Below are 23,816 nucleotides of genomic sequence, written 5' to 3' on the forward strand. Positions count from 1 at the left end.
GGCCTAAACAATAACTAATGTATTTCCATCACTGAACATATAAATTAGCAGTGAGGAAGCAGGAAGCAGTGCCATCACTGTTCTATTTACTTCTGCACAGACAAGTCAAATGCCCAGATGCATGTAGACCGGCAGTCTGAAAGCAATCTAGACTTTTGCTTTAAAGAATAAGTGCACTTATCAAAGTTCATTAGCTCATCTATTATATCCAGAGAAATTTAAGTCTATAACTACATCCTTTTACCGTCTCATTCTCCTTACTGCCATTACGGGTCAAGCCAGCTCAGATTTCTATTGGTTTAGAGTTGGAGCAATGCACGGTTTACAATACTACTTTCTTGGCTGATTGTCAGTGATTGTATCAAATGTGGCATCACTTCTGTAAGAGTGCTTCTGAGAACTTGTGGAGAAAGTCTACACCAGCCACAGGCCCTAAAGTGAACATGAAGCCTAATTTAAATAAAAAAAAAAAAGGATACTTACTAAGGAGGAAGGAAGGCTCTGGGTCCTATAGAGCCTTCCCATTCCTCACCTGGTCTCATTCCAGTGCTGTCTCCTCCGTTTAAGGGCCTTTTTCCACTAGCCTGCGATTTGCTTCTGATCGCAAATCGCAAGGTACATTAAACTAATGGAAACTGCAGCAGCAATTTCCATTAGTGCGATCCGATTGCGATGCGATTTTGGTCAAAGCGCAATCGTCGTCCTGCCGCGTTTTGTATGCGATTGAGCTGGACTATAATGAGTATAGTAGCTCAATCGCAATCGCATGGTGGAAATTGAAACGAGATTGCGATCGCGATTGGAATCGCGATCACATTTCATAGTGGAAAAGGGCCCTAAGTCTCCTGCCTTGGGAGGCTTCAGGAGCCCGAGTGCTGCAGAAGACAGGCTGCTCCATACTGCGCATGTGTGAGTGTACGAACGCACTCTCCTTAGGCAAATTTAAATTACGCTTCAGGTTCCCTTTGATATCTTGATTTATCCCAAAACCCCACACAAAGCTCACCTTCCTTCTGACTCCCCGCCGCAGCAGTCAGGCCTTGCTGTGACAACAGGCTCTGGTTGTAGAGTGACGGCAGTGCAGCTGCAGCATACTGCTGGATTCCGGAGTATGCCTGACTCAGAGCTTCCATTGTGCTACCAGTCCCATTGGAGAGACCACTGCTGCCAAGACCACCATTTAATGCCGCCATCCCTAGAGGAGGAGGAAGAGGAGGAAGACATCTTTATTATCAAAAAGAGAACCTTCTATTCAGATCAAGTTTTAAAGGATACCCGAAGTGACGTGTGACATGATGAGATAGACATGGGTTTGTACAGTGCCTAGCACAAACAACTATGATGTGTTCCTTTTTTTTCTTTCTCTGCCTGAAAGAGTTAAATATAAGGTATATAAGTTGCTGACTCAGTCCTGACTCAGACAGGAAGTGACTACAGTGTGACCCTTACCCATAAGAAATTCCTCTTTTTACCCCTTTCTTGCTCTCAGAAGCCATTTTCTGCTAGCAAAGTGTTTTATAGTTGGAATTTCTTATCAGTGAGGGTCACACTGTAGTCACTTCCTGTCTGAGTCAGCCACTTACATACCTGATATTTAACGCTTTCAGACAAAGAAAAAAAGGAACATAGCAGTTATTTGTGTGCTAGGCACTGTACAAACATGTCTATCTCTTGTCACTTCGGGTATCCTTTAAGACACAAGCTCATAGGCTACGTTCAGAGTGGGTAGAAGTGTTGTATTCCCTGTAAAAAACGGGATTGCTACGGAGGAGAAAAGTTGCATTGCATGTTATACGTGCGATGTGGCCCATATGGCAGGAAATGTGCTTCACTGCATGCATTGCGTTATGAGAATGGACCCATCACACTGCTAACCAGTCGATGAGAACGTACCATTACAACATACTTTGGGCGAGCAATGGGGAGGGAAGGCAGGGTGGGAAACAAAAAAAAAATGGCAAAATCTATTTAAAAAAAACAAATATTTTTTTTAAAAGTTAACAAACCCAGCAGCTATCAGAGCCCACCAACCGAAAGCTCAGTTGGTGGTCAGAAAGGGGGGGGGTAGAAAAATCACTCTGTGCCGAGTTGTTCGGCTCTGCAGCGAGGCATTAGAGCTGCAGTGGCCTGAATTGTAAAAAAAATTGCCTGGTCACTAGGGGGGTGTAAGCCTATGGTCCTGAAGTGGTTAAAGTGTACCTGAGATCTTAAATACGGGTGTATTTAAACTTACCTGGGGTTTCCTCAAAGCCCTGTGAGGTGGGTGGGCTCTCGTTCTGGCCGCTCCATTGTCTTCTTATTGACGCTGGTAATCGGGCCTGTCGTGTGCTTCTGCGCAAGCCGCCAGGGCGCGCGGACAGGCATGCGCAGAAGAGAGCAGCCAGCGAGACTACTGGTGGTGATAAGACAATGGAGTGGCCGGAGAGGATGGCGAGGGAGCCCACCCACCTCATGAGCCTGGAGGAAGCCCCAGGTAAGTATAAATACACCTATGTTTAAGATCTTAGGTTTCCTTTAAGTAGGAGGAAAGAGGTCAGATAGCGATCTGTATCAATACTTCTGGTTATGATTTAAACAAACACTGAAGTCCGAACTGATGAATGACATCAGGATTATAATTGGTTGCTCTGGCAACTGTTACACATTTGTCATCAGTTCCCTTTGCACATCAGCTCCTCTGAGCCACAATGTAAACTTACCTGCTAAAGAGCCAACATTCAGGCCAGCGGTGGCACCCGCCAGAGTATGCAGTGCACCAAGAGAAGCCATGGGATTCATAGAGGAGCTGTTATTTGAACTGGGGGATGATCCTACGAGTACGGAGGGGGGAAGAAATAAGTGACACAAGCAGCATAAAAACATGTCAAATAACTTTCTAAGTTAAAACAAAGAAAGTCGGGCGTTTCACTAGAGACAGCCACAGAGAAGTTTCTTCAGGAACTCTGCAGGCCTAACAGAATATATTAATCTGCTGAGAAGGCAGATGGCAGGGATATTACCTCACAGCTCCAGAAGCTCAGCTCTGCACAGAGCACAAATCTTCCAGCTCAGAAAACGAATGCATGACTATAACACCACACTAAAGCATGGCACACACCATGCAATGCTTACTTCACATCCTATTCAAGCCAGTGATCAGATCAATATTCAGATCTGACCAAGAAAGCCAACATACACATGTATGCCATTTATTGAAATTCCGATCAGAATTCTAACTGGTTATCGAAAGCACATACACACGGAACTATGGCTGATATTTCAATTCATATTTTCAAGCAGGTTTGATCTGGTGTGTGGAAGCGGATACATTTCCTTTCAAGCAATATCAGTTGCCTGACTGTCCCGCTGATCTTCTGCCTCCAATACTTTTAGCCATAGCCCCAGAACAAGCATATGCAGCAGATCAGGCGTTTGGCATTTTGTCAGATCTGACAGGATGAGCTGCATGCTTGTTTCTGGAGTGATTCAGACACTTCTGCAGCCACTTCTGCAGCCACTTCTGCAGCAGGGGTGCCAGGCATAGTGATGTTAGCTAAAAAGTAGCTACAAGTATGTGGCTACTCATAATAGAAATTTAAATGAGATAGCGCTGCCCACGGGGGGTTTACTTACCTATGTCACCACGTAATGACACTACTTTCTACTTCCGGGTTTGAAGGAGAAAGCAGTAGAGATACAAGGACCGTATCGGCTATAGGCTGTGGCATACATAAGTAACCGCACCCCCCCCAACAGGCGGAGCTAATTTAAATTACGAGTACCTACATACTGGTAGCTACCATCATTATCAAGGCAACTGATACTGTTTAAAAGCAGATAAATATGGTGGCCTCCATACTCTTCTCACTACAGTTGTTTCTCAATGTAACAACCACCATTATCTAGACATTAAACTCAGAGTACCGGAGGTGAAACGAAATAAAAAAAAAAAGTTCCCCTAGGGGGTACTCACCTCGGTAGGGGGAAACCTCTGGATCCTATTGAGGCTTCCTACCCCCCTCCCCCCCCCCCCCCCCCCCCCCCGTGGCCCTCCATCCAATGGTTGCCTCACTGCAGCCCACTGAATGCACAGCCATTTTGTCAGGCTGTGCAATATTTACTTTTCCCTGTTCCAGTGGGGGCACTGCTGCAGCTCTCCACTCAGAAATAACCGATCTCAGTTGGGTCCGCTCTACTGCACAGGCGACATGCGCCTGCGCAGTAAAGTGGACCCGACTGGGATCAACTACTTCCGCCTATTTCGGAGCAGAGAGCCGCTACTGTGCCTGTGCTAGAGCCAGGAAGGTAAATATTGACATGCCCGCTGTTCAGTGGGCTGCAACGAGACCACCATGGGACACAGGAGAACGGGGGGAAGCCTCGATAGGACCCAGAGGCTTCCCCCTCCTGAGGCGAGTACCCCCCTCCCCCCCCCCCGAGGAAATTTTTGTTAACATTACAGATCCTCTAACTCTACAGGTTTGTACCCATAATGCAATTTTTGTGGCAACTTTTCCATGACCCAGAGAGATTTTTTCACAACGAATGATCGTTTGATATTGTGTAACTGTTAAAGGAGAAGTCAATGTTTAACGATATGCAGCGATCGTTCAGATTCCAATTGACCTCCACGAAAATATTACCACAATCGTTAAAACTATTGTTCCCATTGTTTGTGCGATTGTGAAGGTAGATCGGGGAAGGATTGTCAGCACAGATCCCCGATCCATCTTCACGTGGGTACCTGGCTTATAAATGTTAGTTTACTGACACAAGCCCTTCTACCTCTGACACAATGCCTGCCGCAAAGTAGAACCTGCAGAAGACAGTCCAGCAAAGGACACAAGAGACATGAAACACGAGTAAGCTCACCGGAACTGGTCAGGACGCTGAGGGGACTGCTGGAAGTAGTGAGTGCTGAGCCCACGTTGGTTGGGTTCTGTGCAACGCTGGCAGCAGCTGCTAAAGCTGCCAAGTTCTGTATCTGCATGGCACTGAGTCCTGAAACACGCAACATAGGCAAGAGAACGCCACACGCATTAGCCATTCACCGCCAACTCCGCTTACATCATATTTTGTTTTAATTTGAAAGAAAAAGGAGACGGAACATTTATCACTGACTTATCAATGGGTGAAGTTCTAAGCAGGTAAAAGGAGAGGAAGGATAGATGGTAGAGAAGTAAAATAAAAAGCGCACACACCTGATGTACTGTCGGTGAAGTACTCACCTCCCATGGGGTGGAGGCCACTCAGGGAGTTGAGGTTGCTGGAGGTGGCTGTCTGCTGGAGGAGCTGCAAATAAAGCTAGACATTACACCAAAACAAAAACAAGAAGGAGAGTGAGGGCTCGGTCCGGTCTGGGGAGAGTCACTACACACCACAGACATCCACGGGGTGGACGAGAAAACGTTAAGTGTGAGTGGGGGAGGGGCTGAGGAAACCAGGACGGAAACCGCAAAACAAAACAAAAAAGTGGTACTTGCATAATATCCAGTCTACCGACTTTTGACTGCCCACTGGTTAAATGATATTTAGCCCTCTTTGGAAATCATATTGTTGGATAGCCAAGAGTCTTGGCTTTCATTTGCACCATGCCCCGTGTTGGTTCGATGTGCCGTTCCTGAGTTAGAGGGTGTTGAATGAGGGGTGTCCACTGTGCCTGGCCCGTGGAATGGTATACAAGAGCCAGTAAATCGATGCGGAGAAGGGCAACAGCTGCTATATCTTTTAAACAAAGGGCAGTCAGTCACTAGACAGGATAAAACAAGTATCAAAAATTGTATTTTGAATAATCACAGCAAAAATAAAGGGTTAGGTGACACCGAACCAGCACACACTGCAATAGAAAAACAGTTCTGTGGAGTGGATTTATGAATTCTGAAGAAAATAAATACTCAAAGCGAGTGTCCACTAAGGCTGCTGTTCCCTACAGCACCTGCTTTGGAAACAAGTGTGCAGGGAGCTTGGAATATTTCACATTTTCCTGATTATAGTACTATTCCATGTGTAAAATATTTTTTTTATAATATTTTGAGCTAAAATAGCTACTTTGGGGCTTTAACTAGACTCTTATAACAGAATTCATCAATCTCTTATGTTTTGTCGATGCCTGCAGGAGTGAACTGAACATGTAGAGGTGGTTGAATACTACATAGAACTGAAGGCAAAAAAAAAATCTGAGCTTATGCCGGTGGGAATGACCATCTTTGATTAACTATAGTTAAAAAGCAGGGTTCCAGCAAAATGTTTTATAGAATGAAAAAATATTTTCATAATTTGTTACCTTTAGTGTAGTCAATTGAAAACACCTGCTGCACTGATTCAAATATCTTCAATGCTTCAGCTGTTTAGCCCCTCCCAGTCTGAATCATTGCCTCCCTCTTGACTAATAGCCTATCAACCTCTAGTAAAGAGGTGTGGCCTCACACTAGGAGGAGGGAGTAAGCAGAAAGCTGGAAAAATAGTCCATCAACCTCTAGTAGAGAGATGTGGCTTCAGACTGGGAGAAGAAAGTAAGCAGACAGCTGGAGGAATGACCAATCAACTTCTAATAGGGAGGTGTGGCAGCAGACCGGGAGGAGGGTGCAGACAGCTGCTTTTTGGTTAAGTTTAGAACCCATCATGAAACAATGTAGCATTCACAAACCCATTCAGATTTGTTAACTGAAAATTTGAATTCCAAAGTAGAAAATCCCTCTCGAGCCTGTTCATCTTAAACCTCACTCTGCATGTCCAGCCCAAAACATAGCAGGCATCCACAGCAGCTTTCTGCCAGGTGAACAGCACTGCAAACCGGAGTAAAGATCGAGCACTACTTACTGCTAAGTATTGTGGTGCCAGACTGTTCAGTCCTAGATTCCCCCACACAGAGGCTGCGTTTATTTGCTGCATCTGTTGCTGGAGCTGTTGTGTCATTCGCTTCTGTTCTTTGTCTTTCTGTGTGTCTGCAAACTTAACGACAATTGGAGAGGTACATCCCTGCAAGGAAACGGCAAAGTCAGATCATTAATACAGAACCTGACCAACTCCTGTAGCCCACCAAGTGGTTGGCAGCAGCTATAAGAGCAGCGCTAGCTCACTTTAGGGGAACCAGCTGGAAACCTCATAGGGAACAGCTCTCCAGTCACAGCATCACAAAGCATTGTGATTGGCCGAATAGTGTGGGCGTAGTTAACCACCTATTGGAAACCTAGCAGTTTGAGAAGGTGCCATCCACCCAATCACGTTAGCCGGATTGCCACTGAGGTTTCCTGCTGGGTCCCCTAAAATGAACTAGCGCCAAAAGGTCAGCTTCCCGTAACTCACCTCCATGGTTTGTGCTTGATGCATGGCTTTGATTGCTGTCTGTGCCATTGACCTAGTTGAAAATGTAATAAATGCACAACCTAAAGAGAAAAATAAAAAATGACTGAAACAGTGTCCCCTGTAAAGCGAGGTATTCCACAGCGCCAAGCCAGCACAGGCGACCTATAGTCCCACCTACCTCTGCTCAACCCATCGGGGCCTCGCAGGATTCTGCATTCTTCTATCTGTCCAAACTGAGAGAACAAGACCCGGATATCGTTTTCATTACATTTCTTGGACACCATTCCAATAAATAACTTTCGGTCTTCCACGGCTGTAAGGCAAAGAAACCAAGGAGAGGTCATACAAACCTGCTACACACAGTCACCAATCTGGAACGGGTACCTCACTGCTTGACGAATAGTCTCAAGAACAAAGGTTTCAGCCTGTCTTGAGCTCACCTCAAAGCTTAGATTAGCAGTAGCGAACCTTGGCTCTCCAGCTGTGATGAAACTACAAATCCCAGCATGCATTTGCCTTTATTAATCATGATTGTGGCTGTCAGACTCCTGCAATGCATTGTGGGATTTGTAGTTCAACAGCTGGAGAGGTTCCCTACCCCTGGCTTAAAGTGTACCAGAGGCGAGTCTAACTAAAATGTTACATACCCGGGGCTTCCTCCAGCCCCATCCGCACGGATCGCTCCCACGCCGCCATCCTCAGTCTTCTCCCTCTTCGGTACCGCATCCAGTAACTTCAGCCAGATGCCGGAGAGGTACATAGAGGGCGCCCTTCTCTTGCGCAGACTGGCTGCGACTAGAGGAAGTTACAGGACCCGGTATCGACAAGGAAGAAACTGAGGACGGCGGCGCGGGAGTGATCCGTGCTGGAAGAAGCGCAAGGTATGTATAAAACTTTTAGACTCGTCTCTGGTTTCCTTTAAAGTGAAATGTGACTAAATATTGCTGAGATGCTGAATTTCAGTACTATAAAAGTTATTTTCTAATTCAAACTTAAATCTCAAGCAGGAATGCATAACTATGCCCGAAAATAGAAACAACAGTTTCCAGCTGTGAGAAAAGAACTTTCTGGTGTTTGCACAGTAAGGGCTTGTCCAAAAAGGCAGTAAATAGTGGTTTGGCCATTGACAGCTAACTGCCCCTATGAAGTTAAAGGGAACCTTAACTGAACGGGGGTTGTCGCCTATCTATGCGGCAACGCATATTTTTGTACGCGTTGCGGTCCGCAACAGCGCTAATTGCAATAGAGAATGCGTCCAATAATACGCAGGGCGGCCGGCCGACTGGTGAGTCGTCAAAAACAAAACTAAGTGACAGCGGGGGACCGGAGGATTCCAGAGCGGCTCTGAGGGCACAGGACTGCTGCAGGGGGCTGGTAATAGCCCCAGGTAAGTGAAACTCTTTACCCCCCTTTCAGTTAAGGTTCCTTTTAAAGCAGGGGTAGGGAACCTGTGGCTTGGGAGCCAGATGTAGCTCTTTTGATGGCTACATCTGGCTCATAGGGGTTGATTCACTAAGCTACACTGCTCAAGTAGCGCAGCTTAGTGTGACAGCGCAAGTATAAATTTCAAAGTAGGCACACTACTGATATAGCATGCACTACTAACTTACTCGCACTCCCTCCAAAATGAACAACCGCTCCAACTGTCCCACCCTGGACCCTGTCAGGTCCAGTGACTTTGTAGGACGAAACCCCTGCACTTCGTTTGGCCCAATAGGCTGCCTGTTACTTGACAAGCAGCTTATTGGTCCAAAGTGCAGGGATCTTGTCCTACTAAGTGAATAAACCCCCAAGTCAGCTAGTTAATTGTACAAGCTATTACTCTGCATTTCTCCTGTCTCAGGAAAATTGCTGATGTTGCTAAAACTAAAGAGAAGCTGAAGACGTGTGTGACACTTCCGCTGCCCGGCGGATCAACTGTATACACATCACCATGGCTACAGGGACGAGAGCCCTGCGCATGCGCACTGCCTCAGTTTGAAACATATGGTATGGCTCTCATGGAATTACATTTTAAAATATATGTGGCGTTTATGGCTCTCTCGGCCAAAAAGGTTCCTGACCCCTGCTTTAAAGCTTCCTCTTGTTAATTTGAAAATACTAGAAAAAAAAAAAGGTTAATCACAAAACGTGCAATATCTTCCTTAGCTCTGCTTTTAATCATAATATACCAACAAGACTGAAGTCCATAAGGTGAAAAAGTACTAATGCCCAGGTGTCTATAAAGTAACTGAGAAAAAGGGGATCCCATCTGCTAGTGGCTGCTATTCAGACTGCAGTGAGATCCTTATTCCATCAGTTATCAAGGTGACCTTACACACCTGCAGTGTTTCTGCTTCACCTGCAGGTGGCACTACAGGTGAAAGACTGTGGCATGTAGATAAGGCAGTTTGATAAATATTTATGTTACTACATCCAGTATTCCTCTTCTTCCCTGAGGCCTGTAAATCTACCGATAACAGATTTGTACTACATAAGCTTTACACAGATAGTTTACAGTATATGGCCCAATACACCTAGCCAATCAATCCCTGTCCAATTCAAATTCAATCTCTACCATATACGTCAAACTCAATCAACACAAATTTTAGCAGAAATCTATTGAGCATCGGTCGAGCTGCAAGCTTTTTATCGTTTCATTCAGTGCATCCATCCCTCACTGTCCCAACATCCCTGGTCAGATATTGGATTGATAAACCGCAAGTCAATTGAAAGTTAAATGGAGATGGTGGAGCAACAGGTTACTGGCAGATTTGACAAACATGATCAAATCTGCCAGAAATCAATCAGAAAAACTGATGCGTGTTGTCAGTTTCAAATTTTGAATAAAGGTCATTGTTTCAGAAACTTCAAACTAGATGCAGCCTAATTATAGGTACACACCATACAATTTTCTGGCAGATTTACCTGCCAGATCGATTTCCAACATGTCCGCTGTAAATTTCGATCGATTTTTCAATAGATTTCCTTTCACTTCTATGGAAACCCATCAGAAAATCAATCGAAATTCAGATCGGACATGTTAGAAATAATCTAGCAGGTAAATCTGCCTGAAAAGTGGTGTGTACCTAGCATAAGGCTTGGTTAAAGGGGCACTCTGTTGAAAATATTAACATTTAAAATATGTGCAAACATATACAAATAAGTACATTTTTTTGCCAGAGTAAAATGAGCCATAATTACTTTTCTCCTATGCTACTGTCACTTACAGTAGGTAGTAGAAACCTGACAGAAGCGACAGGTTTTGGACTAGTCCATCTCTTCATGGGGGAGTCTCAAGGACTTATGTATTTTCAAAAGCATTTAGTGAATGGCAGTTGCAACCTCAATGGCAGTTGCAACGTCCAACTGCCAAAAAAACTAGCGAACAGGGAAGCTGGCCAGCATCATTGCTTAAAGAGGAACTCCAGTGAAAATAATGTAGTAAAAAAAAAGTGCTTCATTTTTTACCATAATTATGTATAAATGATTTAGTCAGTGTTTGCTCATTGTAAAATCTTTCCTCTCCCTAATTTACATTCTGACATTTCTTACATGGTGACATTTTTACTGTGGGCAGGTTATGTAGCTGCTCCTAGCTGTTTTGGCTGTTAGAGACAGCTGTAAACAGCTAATTCCTGTCTGTGAACCTTGTTACATTGTGGCAGTTTGCCCAGAGTACCGCGGTACTCAGAGCTTCTTGTGGGAGGGGTTTCAGCACAAAATCAGTCATACAGAGCCCCCTGATGGTCTGTTTGTGAAAAGCATATTTTTCATGTAAAAGGGGGTATTAGCTACTGATTGGGATAAAGTTCAATTCTAGGTTGGAGTTTCTCTTTAAATCCTTTTTAGGGAATATCTTTATAAAGAATAAAAGCCTTGCTGAAAATCCTGTCTGAAGAGATGGACTAGTCCAAAACCTGCCACTTCTGTCAGATTTCTACTACCTACTATAAGTGACAGCAACATAGGAGAAAAGTAATTCATGGCTCATTTTATTCTGGAAGAAACGTACTTCATATTGGTTTATGTTTGCACATATTTTAAATTTTACAATTTTTCGCCATAGCGTCCCTTTTAGACAGGCTTCTGTGCAGTGGTAAATAACGGTGACATTGAAAAGTGACCTAGGCTGTCCATTCGAGTGAATGGAAGAGCTTTCAAAAAGACGTGTACAGCTTTTTGCCTCATTTCCGTTAATTCTGCAGTAGATCCCGTTGTCTTGTTTTGGACTCTACAAGTGGCATATAAGCAGGCTACACGCAATCAGTTCTGTGTCCCCCATAGAGGGCTCAAATAGTCATGCCGAAACGCCCCTAGCCAATTCCAATTTTTTCAAAGCATTTAGCATTGGTTAAATAAGCTGCCGCCAGCTGTCCCGAAGAAGCCAGTCTGAATCAAGCCTGAGGCCCAGGACCCACTGGAAAAATGCTGTAAGTGGGTCCCAGACCCTAGCGACAAGCAAGGTTGGCTTCCACACTAGAGGCATTTGTATGCTCAGTTTGTAAACATGCAATTTGCGATTGAACTCCACTGTAGCATTCACACTATACATCACACTGAGCTCACGCTCTAAAGAGAGTGTTCCTTCAAATGATGCCAGCATGCACAGCAAAGAACCATGTTTATACACGCATGAACAAACGCTGTAGTGCAAACCATGCAGGCCCAACAAAGAGCTGTGCCAGTAAATGACCATTCCTGCAGGGATGCCAACTTAAAGAGACTCTGAAGTAAGTCTCTATTCCCTTTTTTAAATAGTATTTATGTAAACCAGTATAGGGCATGCTAAACTGCCACTATCCCGCAGCAAAACAAGGGGTTTATACCCCCAAATGCCCTCTGCAAAATTCACGACTTTCTTGGTGGTGGATTTTGCTGCTCATGGAGGCAGAGCTATGAGCCGCAGCTCTGCCCCAATGCATGTCTTTCAGCCGCGCGGATCTCCGCCTCTCCCCACCCCTATCTGTGAAGGCAGATGGAGAGGGGCAGGGAGAGGCGGCGATCAGTGGGTATCGACGCGCTAAGAGGCAGAGCTACAGCCATAAGCTCTGGCAGTGTTACAGCCATAAGCTCTGGCAGCGCTACAGCCATAAGTAAATGGTAAAGACATTGGATCTTATCTTCATGTACATACGCTTGACTTATGCTGGGAATACATGGTTCATTTTTGCCGCTCGATTCTGCAGTCAATTCTCTTATCAAGCATTTTATTCTGTAATGGAACCACCAGTAGGCATAGAAATTTTTAACAGGAAAAAAAATAAAATAAAAACCGCTCCCATCGACTTCGTGATTTTCTGCAAAACTGTGGTCGCTGCAATTTTACTGCAATGCAGGCGTTTTAACCCTATCCCGACCGCCTAACACAGATGGGAGTAGCTCTCTAGGGACCACCTAGCACAGATTGGCATCAGTGCAATGGGCGGGATTAGCATGGAACACTGGAACGCGCGTTCCCTGCGGATAAACAGAGCGGGGATCAGAGCTGGCAGGCTGAAAAAAAAAAAAAAAAATTATATATATATATATATATATATATATATATATATATATATATATATATATATATATATATATATATATATATATATATATATATATATATATATATATATATATATATATATATCTCTATCCCTCCCAACGGCTCACAACCTGATTCCATATATAGGCTGCTGCCTATATATGGGTAGTGTATGGATCGCTGTCTAGGGCTAACTGGGGGAGGGTGGGGTGGGGGGGTTAGTAAAAGGAGGATTTTTTTTTACATCAATTTTAATTAAAAAAAAATTTGCAGTAGCAATCAGAGACCACCAAAAGAATGCTCTATTAGTGGCAAGAAAAGGAGGTAAAATTCATTTGGGTGCCAAGTTGTATGACCGAGCAATGAAACGGTAAAATGTAGAGGTGCTGAATTGTAGTAAAAAAAAAAAAAAAATAAAAAAAAAAAATCGCCTGGTCAATAGGGGTGTATAAACCACTAGTCCTCAAAAGGTTAAAATAAAAAACTCGCTCAAAATGCACGTCTTCAACGTTAGAATCACTCCCCGGACACCTGTTTTAAAATGATACGTTCACCTTAAATCTCTGGACAGTTAATAATTAACAAGCAAACCAACAATTTTCAGTGTCGCACCAGCTGACCTCTATGTGAATGCAGCTTTACCAACACACCCAAGCAAGAGAATGAATGAAAAATGAGACAGTCCTAGTCGCTAAAACACACAACAGTAATGGCTCCCATTTAAAAAACAAACAGGTTATATTATCTCGCAGCTTGAACCAGTAAAGGCAGCCCTATTATTGTAACTGAAAAGGTGTCAAATAACGAGACAAGTGACAACGGCAACAGAGCGCGAGTAATGAGCTTTGTGGGTAGAGTGCGGAGTATGCGGCACACAGGAAGGAAGAGAAGCCAAACAGGAAGGAGGGAGACTTTAGCCACCCTCGATGTGTGAAAAGCACAATCGCACCTGTCAGAAGGTACCTGAGAACACATTCTTAGAACTGTGCGACTTACCATTATTTTTCTCGCTGTCAGCTGGCTTCATCTGGATCGGATGATGCATCTGAGTACAAAAGAGAAGAGGAAAAAATAGGCCCGTTGGAGGTTACAATTCCCGATGGTGCATTCACAGGCAAACGCTCAATCATTTTTCCACAAAGCGTTCCTCTACTCACCCCGGGAAGAATCTTCATGTTATGCAAAGCATTTTGTGCTTCTAACGCGGCCTTTCGTGTGTAGAAAGTGATAAAACAGCATCCTGAGGAGGTGGGAGAGAAAAACAAGTCAGTTCCAGCGCAGACAGATGTTTGCAATAAATCTCAAGTATATGAGGCTCCAGTGACGCCAGTCCACAAATCAAAACAATCCTGTTCCACAACATGCAGCGGCTGAGAGAACAAGCACTCAAGCACGCAAGTATTTCACCAACTCCAACCGTCTAGCCGGAGGGCAGGTGGACAAGATCACAAGTCCCTATTTCTCATTTCTATAAAAGCCCCGAGTATTGCTACAGGAAAGTGGAGAGTACAAGCATTACAACAAGCCTAACAGAATTCTTTATTTATAAAGGACAACCATAACCTAATAAATAAGTTACTTACTGAAGAGGGAAGAATCTGGATGCCTTAGAGCAGAGATCCCCAACCCTGTCCTCAAGGCCCACCAACAGTGCATGTTTTGCAGGAAACTAAACACAATCACAGGTGGAGTAATTAGTGTCTCAGCAGAGCTGATTACCTACCTGTGTGGATTTCCACAAAAACATGCACCGTTGGTGGGCCTTGAGGACACGGTTGGGGAACATTGCATTAGAGCCATCCCATTCCCCTCTGTGTCCCCTCATTCCACTGTCGGGCCCCTGTTCAAATCTCCTGCCGGCCACCACTTCAGAAGTACGGTACTACAGAGTCGCTAGGCTTCGGAAGCACCTGGGTACTTCCGTGACCTTTTTGAGGAGATCCGAAGTCCTCCCTCGACATTAGAAGTCGGAAGGCTGGAACTGGGGGCCGGCAGTGAAACGAGGGTATACAGGAAGGAACGGGAAAGAGCCTTCCCTCTTGGCAATCATCTAAAAAAATTTTTTTTGTCTTACAAAGAGACTTTTGGGGGTGCCAGAGTTGGACAACAGGGGAAGCCTCTTTGGGATCCAGAAGCTTTGCCCTCCTGAGGCAAGTATCCTCCCGGCACTTATTACCCCTTTAGATCAACTTTAGGCCCCGTTCACACTTGAGATCGCAAAACGCTAGCGATTAGCACTAGCATTTTGCGTTGGGAGATTTTTACGCGATTAACGTGTATTTTTCACTGGACATTTTCATGTTTTGAGCAGTTACGACTGAAATACATTGCAATCCTGATTGCTCAAAAGACAGAAAAAAGCTGCATGTAGCACATTTGCGTCTTTCGAGCTAATTGCAAATCGCCGGTGATCGAGGCAGTGAGATCACTGCCATACACCCAACAATGCACTAGCGCTTTAAAAAACACAATTGCTGACGTTATCAGTAAACCCCTGCTAATGCCCAAGTGTGAATGGGCCCTTAAAAAGCTTTTCTGATCGCCAGCGCTTTCCAGTCTTTTGAAAAGCACTTTACCAATAAAATACTTTGGGAGATTTCTCACCAAATCGCTATAAAATCACTAATCACTAACAGTTATCCCACTTCAGCATAAAAAAAAAAATTCTATAGAACACTACACTTATATACTTTTATAACTTAACATAAGCCATTTTGTAACTGTATTCCACTAATGTTTCTCTTTCATCTTCAGCAGCCATAACTTCAGGAAACTTGCTAGAAACCATGGCAACAGTATATGGCTTAAAGATACCCACAGGTTTACCACTCTCAGACTCGCTTGTTAATGATTCTGCATGCAGCAGAGAAACATTTTTCATCTCTTTACACACCTATCAGCTTTGTGGGGTGTACTGCAATGACACTCTATGGGGAGGTGGTGTCTCATACCAGTGGTAATACAGCGATGATGCAGAGGGTGCACCAGGACCTGAGGAGACCACCTCCAGTCATCCATTCACTGCATTCTGCATTAGGACTTAAACCTAAATCCCCCCCCCCCCCCATAAGATAGCAAAACTCGTACATACTTACCTAAAACAATGTGGGATATGGCTATGAGAACATATTAGACAAGCTCTTGTTGGATATGTTCAGCGGGTCCATGTGTGTGAACAGTGGGGGCGAGGAGTACAAGGGCGCTCTCTGGACTATCCAGAGGCTTGCCTCTACCTCAATATTTAACTTATTTTTTGTGGGCCGTTTTGGATGCACCGTAGTGGTGTGTATTACGGGATTACATATACAGTGATATCTGCAAAGCAATTGAGCAGTGACCTGAGAGAAACCACAGGCATGTCTGTGTATTACATTTTGTTACAATAAAACTAGAGATAATAAGGTGTATTTCTGTATTTTGCCAAGGCAGATGCATGCTTTGAAATATTCAGCTGGTGCTCCACTTTCAAGCTTTTGTTTGCTGCTAAAACAACCAAAAGGTAACAACTGGCTCCTGACCTGGACAGAATAGTTCCTGAATTTCCCATAAAATGTGTCCAACCCTGTTCCACATTCACTTGCATTGTTGCTGAAGGAGGAAGCACCGCAAAAATGCCTGCAGTAGGTTTAAATCTTACTGAGGCCCCATTTACCATAATGACTGGTCACGCGATCCCGGATGTTATAAACGGCCTTTAGGCAGATTGGTTGCGGAGCATTAATTCATTCTGACTTGTCACTTTATGACTTGCTGAGCAATCTTACCTGCAGTCCCCTGGAGCTTATTCTCCCCATACTAGGACAATAAGTACTGTACTGACATTCTTCAAATGAAATGAAACTTCAGAACCTGTACTAGCCAGGCCTGCTTTAGTATGGTACATTGGTAGAGGACAGGGATGGCGGAAGTAGCAATCAATACCCCTTCAGATAATGGTGTGTGAGTTGTAGCACACTAGACTTTCCACTGGTTTCTTCTATAGCAGTGATGGCTAACCTTGGCACTCCAGGTGTGGTGGAACTACAAATCCCATGAGGCATTGCAACATTCTGACAGCTCTAAGCATAACTCGAGGAGGCAGAGGCATGATGGGATTTGTAGTTGTCACAGCTGGTGTTACCAAGGTTAGCCATCACTGTTCTGTAGCTTGAGGATTACAGTAACAAGTGTACTAAAGCTCTATCTTCTTGTCATAGCATCACTGAATCTGTCATAACCAATAGCTCTCCCACTGAAAAAAGAAAAGACCAAACTTGTAAAAGTCACAGCTGAAGCGAGAGGAATATGGAGGATAACATTTATTTCCTTTTAAACAATACCAGTTGCCTGGCAGCCCTGCTGATCTCTTTGGCTGCAGGAGTGTGAATAACACTAGAAAAAGCAGGCAGCTAATTTTGTCAGATCCGACAAGAATGTCAGAAACACCTGATCTGCTGCATGCTTGTTCAGGGGCTGTGTCTTTAAGTGTTCGAGGCATAGGATCAGCAGGATAGCTAGGCAACTGGTATTGTTTAAAAGAAAGCAATATGGCAGCCCCCATATCCCTCTTGCTTCAGTTGTCCTTTAAAGCAGCGTTACCCAACCCAGATCTCAAGGTCCCCCAACACTGCATGATTTGTATACAGCCACAGAGGTAGTTAAACAGCAACTGTCACGAAAATCTTAAAATTTAAAAACACATACGAATAAGAAATACATTTCTTCCAGAGTAAAATGAGCCATGCATTACTTTTCTCCTATGTTGCTGTCACTTACAGTAGGTAGTAGAAATCTGACATTACTGACAGATCTTGGGTTAGTCCATCTGTTCATGGGGGATTCTCAGCATGGCCTTTATTCTTTATAAAGACATTCCCTGAAAAAGATTTATACAAAGATGCTGGCCAGCCTCCCTGCACACTTTTTTGGGGCAGTAAGACCAATAAACTGCCATTCACTAAGTGCTTTTAAAAAAGAAATAAGAAAACTCTTAGAACCCCCCATGAGAAGATGGGCTAGTCCAAAAACTGTCGGTAATGTCAGATTCCTATTACTAACTGTAAGTGACAGCGACATAGGAGAAAAGTAATTTATTGATCATTTTACTCTGGTAAAACCATACTTATTTGCATGTTTACATGTATTTAAAAATGTTTAAGATTTTCACGACATAGGTACTTTATCTCTTCTGCAACACGAATTACCCCCACCTGTGATTATGTGTGTTACCTGCAGAACAAGTACTATTGGTGGGCCGTGAGGAAAAGGTTGGGGAACTCTGCTTTAACCACTTAACGACCAGCTAACGCCTAAAGGCGGCTGGTCGTTTGTGGTTTTACATGGAAACGGCCGCTCGTTTAGCGGCCGATCCATGTCACTTCACGGAGGGTGTCTCCGTGAATAGCCTGCGAGCCTCCGATCGCGGCTCGCAGGCTAATTGTAAACACGCAGGGAAGCGACATAAAGGAGATCAGCGATCTCTGGGGATCGCCGGCATTTGATAGGCTGAAGCCTATCCTAGGCGGCGCAGGACGGATATCCGTCCTGCGCAGCCCATAAAGAAAGGGAGAGGGAGGGAGAGGAACAGAGGGCGGAAATCGCTGCAGAGGGGGGCTTTGAGGAGCCCAGCGCTCGGCCACATGGAGTGGCGGCGATCAGACCCCCCCCCCCCCCAGCAGGTTATCCAACTAGTGGGGGAAAAAGGGGGGGGGGGGGGCGGGGTAAAGTCTGATCGCCCTGCGTGGTTCCCGATCTGTGCAGTGGGCTAGAGAGCCCACACAGCACAGATTTAGCCACAATAGCCCGGTCCTTAAGTGGTTAAAGGAACTGTTAAAGGACCCTGTACCAAAAAAAACCTCCCCTGGGGGGTACTTGCCATGGGAGGGAGAAGCCTCAGGGTCCCAATGAGGCTTCACCCATCCCTGTAGCTGCAGGCAATCCAGCACTGGCTCCCCTGACGGGTCTAGCAATCCTGGCTAGACAAGCCTGACAAGGCTTGACATATTTACCTTCCCTGGCTCCAGCGGGGGCGCTGTTGCGGCTCTCAGCATGGAGATAGGCGGAAATAGTCGATCTCTGTCGGGTCCGCTCTACTGCGCAGGCTACTTGCCTATATAGATTTATCTATCTATATAGATATAGAAAGGATTTCTGAGGCTGAAACCAGATAAATTACCATAAAAGTGGGTATTTTGAATAACTTACTGCATTCTACTATATGTCACTACAGTGCCTCTTTATAGGGAAACGGAGGCGTGAGACATATGGAGGCTGACATTTATTTTTAAGCAATGCACTTTGCCTGGTTGTTTGGCTAATCCTCTGCCTCTAATACTTGTAGCCATAGACCCTGAACAAGCATACAGCCGATCAGGTGCTCTGCATGAAGTCTGACTGGACTAGCTGCATGCTTGTTTCAGGTGTGTGTCAGACAATACTGACCAGAAATATGAGCAGGGCTGTCAAGCAACAGGTATTGTTTAAAAGGAAATAAGCACAGCAGCCTCTATGCATCTCTCACCTCGGGTTCCTTTTAAGCAGGTTCTGAATACAGGAGAGCCATGAGTCATTTCTTACTGTAAACAATAGAGGTAACCTAGCAGTATCTTAAAGTGGTATTGTCACCATAAAAATCAAATTTCAATAGCAACTGGTCTGAGTGTAATAAGTGATAAAGATGCTAATCCTGCATTCAAAACTTTTTCTGCTGTTATGGTTTGTAGTTATCGCATACTTTAGGAGCACTGGCACTAGTGCCAAACAGTGCCAAAAAGTTGAATGCTGGGAGTTCTTTTTATATAGAATATATTCCTCCTCTTCCATTTCCCTGCCTACCTTTCTTATCTGAAACGCCTCTGCTCACTTGCGTTTACAAGCAAGGCTGAGGTGACTCAGTGATTGGATGTGTAAAAAAAAACAAAAAACACACTCTGTGAAGAGGGCAGCTAATGAATACACAATGAGCAAGAGAAGGGAGGGGGGAAAACAAGAGGCGGAGAGGATATGATGTCAGCATTAGCTTGGCAGGATGGCCACTGCCTAGAATAGGATTCTCTGCTTTTTCTTTATTAAATTCACAGGAATCATTACGTAGACAGCACAATACATCTGTTATGCAAGTAGAAGTAGTATTTATCTGCTTGTATATGTGTTTATTTCTAGGTTAGCATGGGTGTCGCTTGTTCTTTAAACAGTAATGCATGTGTTTGGTTTTAGTATATTTAAGCACACCACCTCTTAACGGAAACTAGGGAGTTGCAAGGCATTGCTAAATTACTCATTGTCAATTTAATGTTAATGCATTTATTAAGAACAAACATTTTCCAATATGGGAGGAACCAATCAATATACCAATATGTTTTCATAGTTACAGTTCAACTCAGGGCATACTAATGCAAAGCAAATTACTTCACATAGTCATGTAAAATGATGCACCCACTATTCTCCTGGGCTTTACAATCAGCCAGTGAACCCAACCCGTACACAGATGACGCAGGCAAGGTCCACAAATGTCCTCCATTTCCATCTGGCACATTATTACAGCAGCTGGTGTCATGGCTCATGAACTAGGCCAACAAATTCATCAGGAGTTAAATAAGTGAATTGACCAATCTAAGTTCTGCCGTTTTCCCAACCACAGGGTGCGTCCTTAGCTAGCCAAAAAATATGGAGTTGAGGTCTAGACTTTATGAATATAGATCTGAAAACAATGTTTTAAACCCTCATCAATGAACCTTACTAAGCAATATTGTAGCCTGGAAATCCCACGCTCAGCAGAAAACAGCTGATCTATAGGAAAGCTGGAAGTAGCAGCTGGGAGAAGCTTTGCCTCCTGCTCAAACTTAGGCCTCTTGCACGCTACACGCAATTCCGATTTTTTATCGGATCCAATTTTGGATTCAGATTTAAAAACATACTGCATGCTGCTAAGATTTTTAATCGGAATCCAAAATCGGACATCGGAATCACATGTAGTGTAGTGTGAGCAGAAAAAGATCCTTCCCCTTTTCTGCAGCCCTGCCTATAGGCAAGCACTAGCGTGACCATATCTTTTTGTGAATGTTAAAGGGAAGGGAACAGAGTAGCAGGATTTCTTTTTTTAAAGAACCTCCCCATAAGTGTGCAGTTAACGGTGAGCCTCACTACTTAAGACTTACCTACAGGGTGCTGCTCCTCTGGCACCCGGCCTGTACAGGATATGCCATCTTCTAGACAGATGGGCCGCATCTGCAGGATTTTGTAGCTCCCGGCAGTGTCTCTCTCACCTGCACAATGCATGCTGGGAGAGGTCATCAGTATATTAAGAGTACCAATATTTTCTTGCATCCTTGGACTACATCTCCCAGAGACACTGCTGGGAACTACAAAATTTGGCAGAGGCGGCTGGTGTGCAGCGAATCCCATTGCAGTGGTCCCCAACCCTGTCCTGAAGGCCCAACAACAATGCATGTTTTGTGGAAATCCACAGAGGGAGTTAATCTTTTCTGTTGAGACACTAATTACCTCACCTGTGCATGGTTGTGGTTTCCAGCAAAACATGTACTGTTGGTGGGCCTTGAGGACAGGGTTGGGGAACTCTGCCATATGGGCCAGAAGAGCAGCACCCTATAAGTGAGACTCAACCCCCCCCCCCCCCCCCCCCCCTACATTATAGGGGAGATTCATTTAGAAAAAAAATCCTCATACTCCGTGCTTTTAAAGGACACCTGAAGTGAACGGAGTATGGAGGCTGCCATAATTATTTCCTTTTAAACAATACCAGTTGCTTCGCAGCCCTGCTGATCTATGTGGCTGCAGTACTGTCTGAATCACACCAAAAACAAGCATGCAGCTAATGTCAGATCTGACAATAATGTCAGAAACATTTAATCTGCTGCATTCTTGTTCAGGATCTATGGCTAAAAGTATTAGAGGCAGAAGATCAGCAGGACAGCCAGGCAACTGGTATTGCTTAAAAGGAAATATGGCAGCCTCTAAATCCTTCTCCCTTTAGGTGTTCTTTGAAAATTGGAGACATCCACATTAGGAGCCAGATGGCCTGCTGGGACAACAGAAACCACTCAGTGAGAAAGGTGGGGGTGGGGGGGGGATTGCAGTGGGCCACTGTCTCCTGAACCTTTCAATGACAGCACAGGCCTACGTGCTGCAAATTACTCTTATCGGCGTCTCTTGATGAGCAAATTGATAGATTACTGCATATTTAACTTCACTGATCCCTTATGAACAAAACATCAGCGAACAACAATCAGTGTTCCATCACCATGCTTGTAGGTTCCATATTAAAAAGCAACCACACCAGCAGCTGGACCTTCTCAGCCGCTAAAAACACAAATTGCCTATGGCCTTTCTCGGCCTCATCTCACCTTTACTCTGTGGCGGATTCTGGCTTCTGTCTCTCAGAACGTTTATTTCATACACGGCACCGTACTGCTCAAACAGCTCCCTCAGCTCTTTTTCAGACCAGCTGCGAGGAATCTGTCCCACAAACATCTTGATGGAGTCGGGATCCGGGTGGTCTGGATGGTCCATGGTGCCGTTCATCTTCTTGGATCTACAACAAGCACAGACGGATACTTCAAAAAAAACAACAGACACAGAAGGTGGAAAAGAGCAGCGGCAAAGACAGGCGTGACGAGAGTTAAAAATGCTTTTCACAGCGGTGCACAGAGTTAAACGAAAGCTCCACGTAAGGAGTTAATCCAGTGTTACGTATGGGACAAACACAGCACACACAGGAATGTGAAAAATCAACACCATCGGAAAAATGGCCGTCTACCCCCCTTGCCAAATCAGACAACAGCATGTAGTCAGCACCAGACACTCAGATCTATGACCCCAGAGACAGGTGGAGGTGAAATTAGCTGCTAAAAGTAAACAAAACAAAAAAAAAGTGAAATCACACTTGAATCAAATGACAAAAGTTACGAGGAGCAAATGCCACAAAAGGCACAAAAAGACGAAAAAAAAAGGAAAGCAGAGCTACTTCTTGACTATACGGAAGGAGACGGCCCAAAAAGTTACACTTACACAGGACTGGAATTCAGAGAGCAATGATCCACCATCATCTCAGGCAGGAAATCAAGCTTAAATGAAGCCATGGTCTGTCTAAACTGCCCCCCTGGAATAAACACAAGCAAGACAGAGCTCAACTCCGTCCCGACAGGCTCGCCAAAAAGAACAGATGAAGACACTACACAGAGTGGGGGGACAGGGGTGACATAGCACGAGCCCCGGAGCACAAATACCACGAGGGGGAGACGACAAGCAGAGTCCTCGGTGAACTCAGCATTGGACAAGACAGACAGAATGGACTGGGAAGAGGCACAGGGGGAGAAAAAAAAGTTTGTGTTCCCTTTTTTAAAAAAAATGGTGTGGGGGGGGGGGTTTAGTTACCATGTGAAGGGAGCTCCGGCGCAGGGTACAATGAAAGTGCTGATGCACGGCGCTTGTTTTGTGTGTTTTTCCCTGGCGAAGCAGTACTGTGTGCAGCATCAGATAAACAGAATGTCAGATCAATAGAGATAGGGCCAAGCGACAGAGCGGAATGGGATAAACCGCCTGCTTGATTCAGTCGGGGTGATGGACGCATCACCCGCTTGCTACATGCAGGGCTTGGCTATACCCCAACGGCCCGGTGAGATACCTCTCCCTCCCCCAATGCAACACCATGAGTAGGTTTTTAGGCTTAAGCAAAGCATCTGTCTAAACGCCTGTCACACGCACACTAAACAGATTTCACACTTTTTACAGCTTGTGGCCAGGTGCTTTCACAGGCCGGCTGAAGAGCCTCTCCATAAAACTCAAATAGCTGCCTGAGTGTCTCAGGAATACTACACTTAATGAAATCAGTGGCCTCCAAGCTGAATCCCAACACTTATCACAATGCTCATACTCTGCAAGGCTCTGGAGTCTGGGAAAAGGAAGGCTGTTATTCCAGAGATGCCTTTTGTGAACCAATTGCAGGAGCCTATACCAATCCACAAACCTGGAAAAAGACTGCTGTATTAATTGCTGCGATCCGCTCAAAATAAAAAACGCAGATTGCTAG

General features: G+C 44.6%; 1 protein-coding gene across 6 annotated transcripts in view; it reads right to left on the minus strand.

The window, feature by feature from the left end:
- Window positions 1–23,816, minus strand: part of LOC137539177 (CUGBP Elav-like family member 1) — a 93,240-nt gene that overhangs the window by 16,001 nt on the left and 53,423 nt on the right. The window contains exons 1-12 of one of the 6 annotated variants that reach the window (XM_068261687.1): window positions 23,162–23,170; window positions 22,796–22,886; window positions 22,132–22,319; window positions 13,948–14,030; window positions 13,787–13,835; window positions 7,463–7,597; window positions 7,285–7,364; window positions 6,799–6,957; window positions 5,181–5,283; window positions 4,852–4,980; window positions 2,700–2,810; window positions 1,007–1,195 (exon numbers count right to left, since the gene is read on the minus strand). In XM_068261687.1, the coding sequence (XP_068117788.1) occupies window positions 1,007–1,195; window positions 2,700–2,810; window positions 4,852–4,980; window positions 5,181–5,283; window positions 6,799–6,957; window positions 7,285–7,364; window positions 7,463–7,597; window positions 13,787–13,835; window positions 13,948–14,030; window positions 22,132–22,319; window positions 22,796–22,866 (1,297 nt within the window). In that variant the 5' untranslated portion in view covers window positions 22,867–22,886; window positions 23,162–23,170. Of the gene's footprint in view, window positions 1–1,006; window positions 1,196–2,699; window positions 2,811–4,851; window positions 4,981–5,180; window positions 5,284–6,798; window positions 6,958–7,284; window positions 7,365–7,462; window positions 7,598–13,786; window positions 13,836–13,947; window positions 14,031–22,131; window positions 22,320–22,795; window positions 22,887–23,161; window positions 23,171–23,816 lie in introns of those variants that run through there. The other 5 variants (XM_068261690.1, XM_068261688.1, XM_068261689.1 and 2 more) reach the window with 5 other exon arrangements.

Source organism: Hyperolius riggenbachi, chromosome 11, assembly GCF_040937935.1.
Source record: "Hyperolius riggenbachi isolate aHypRig1 chromosome 11, aHypRig1.pri, whole genome shotgun sequence".
NCBI classification, from domain to species: domain Eukaryota; kingdom Metazoa; phylum Chordata; class Amphibia; order Anura; family Hyperoliidae; genus Hyperolius; species Hyperolius riggenbachi.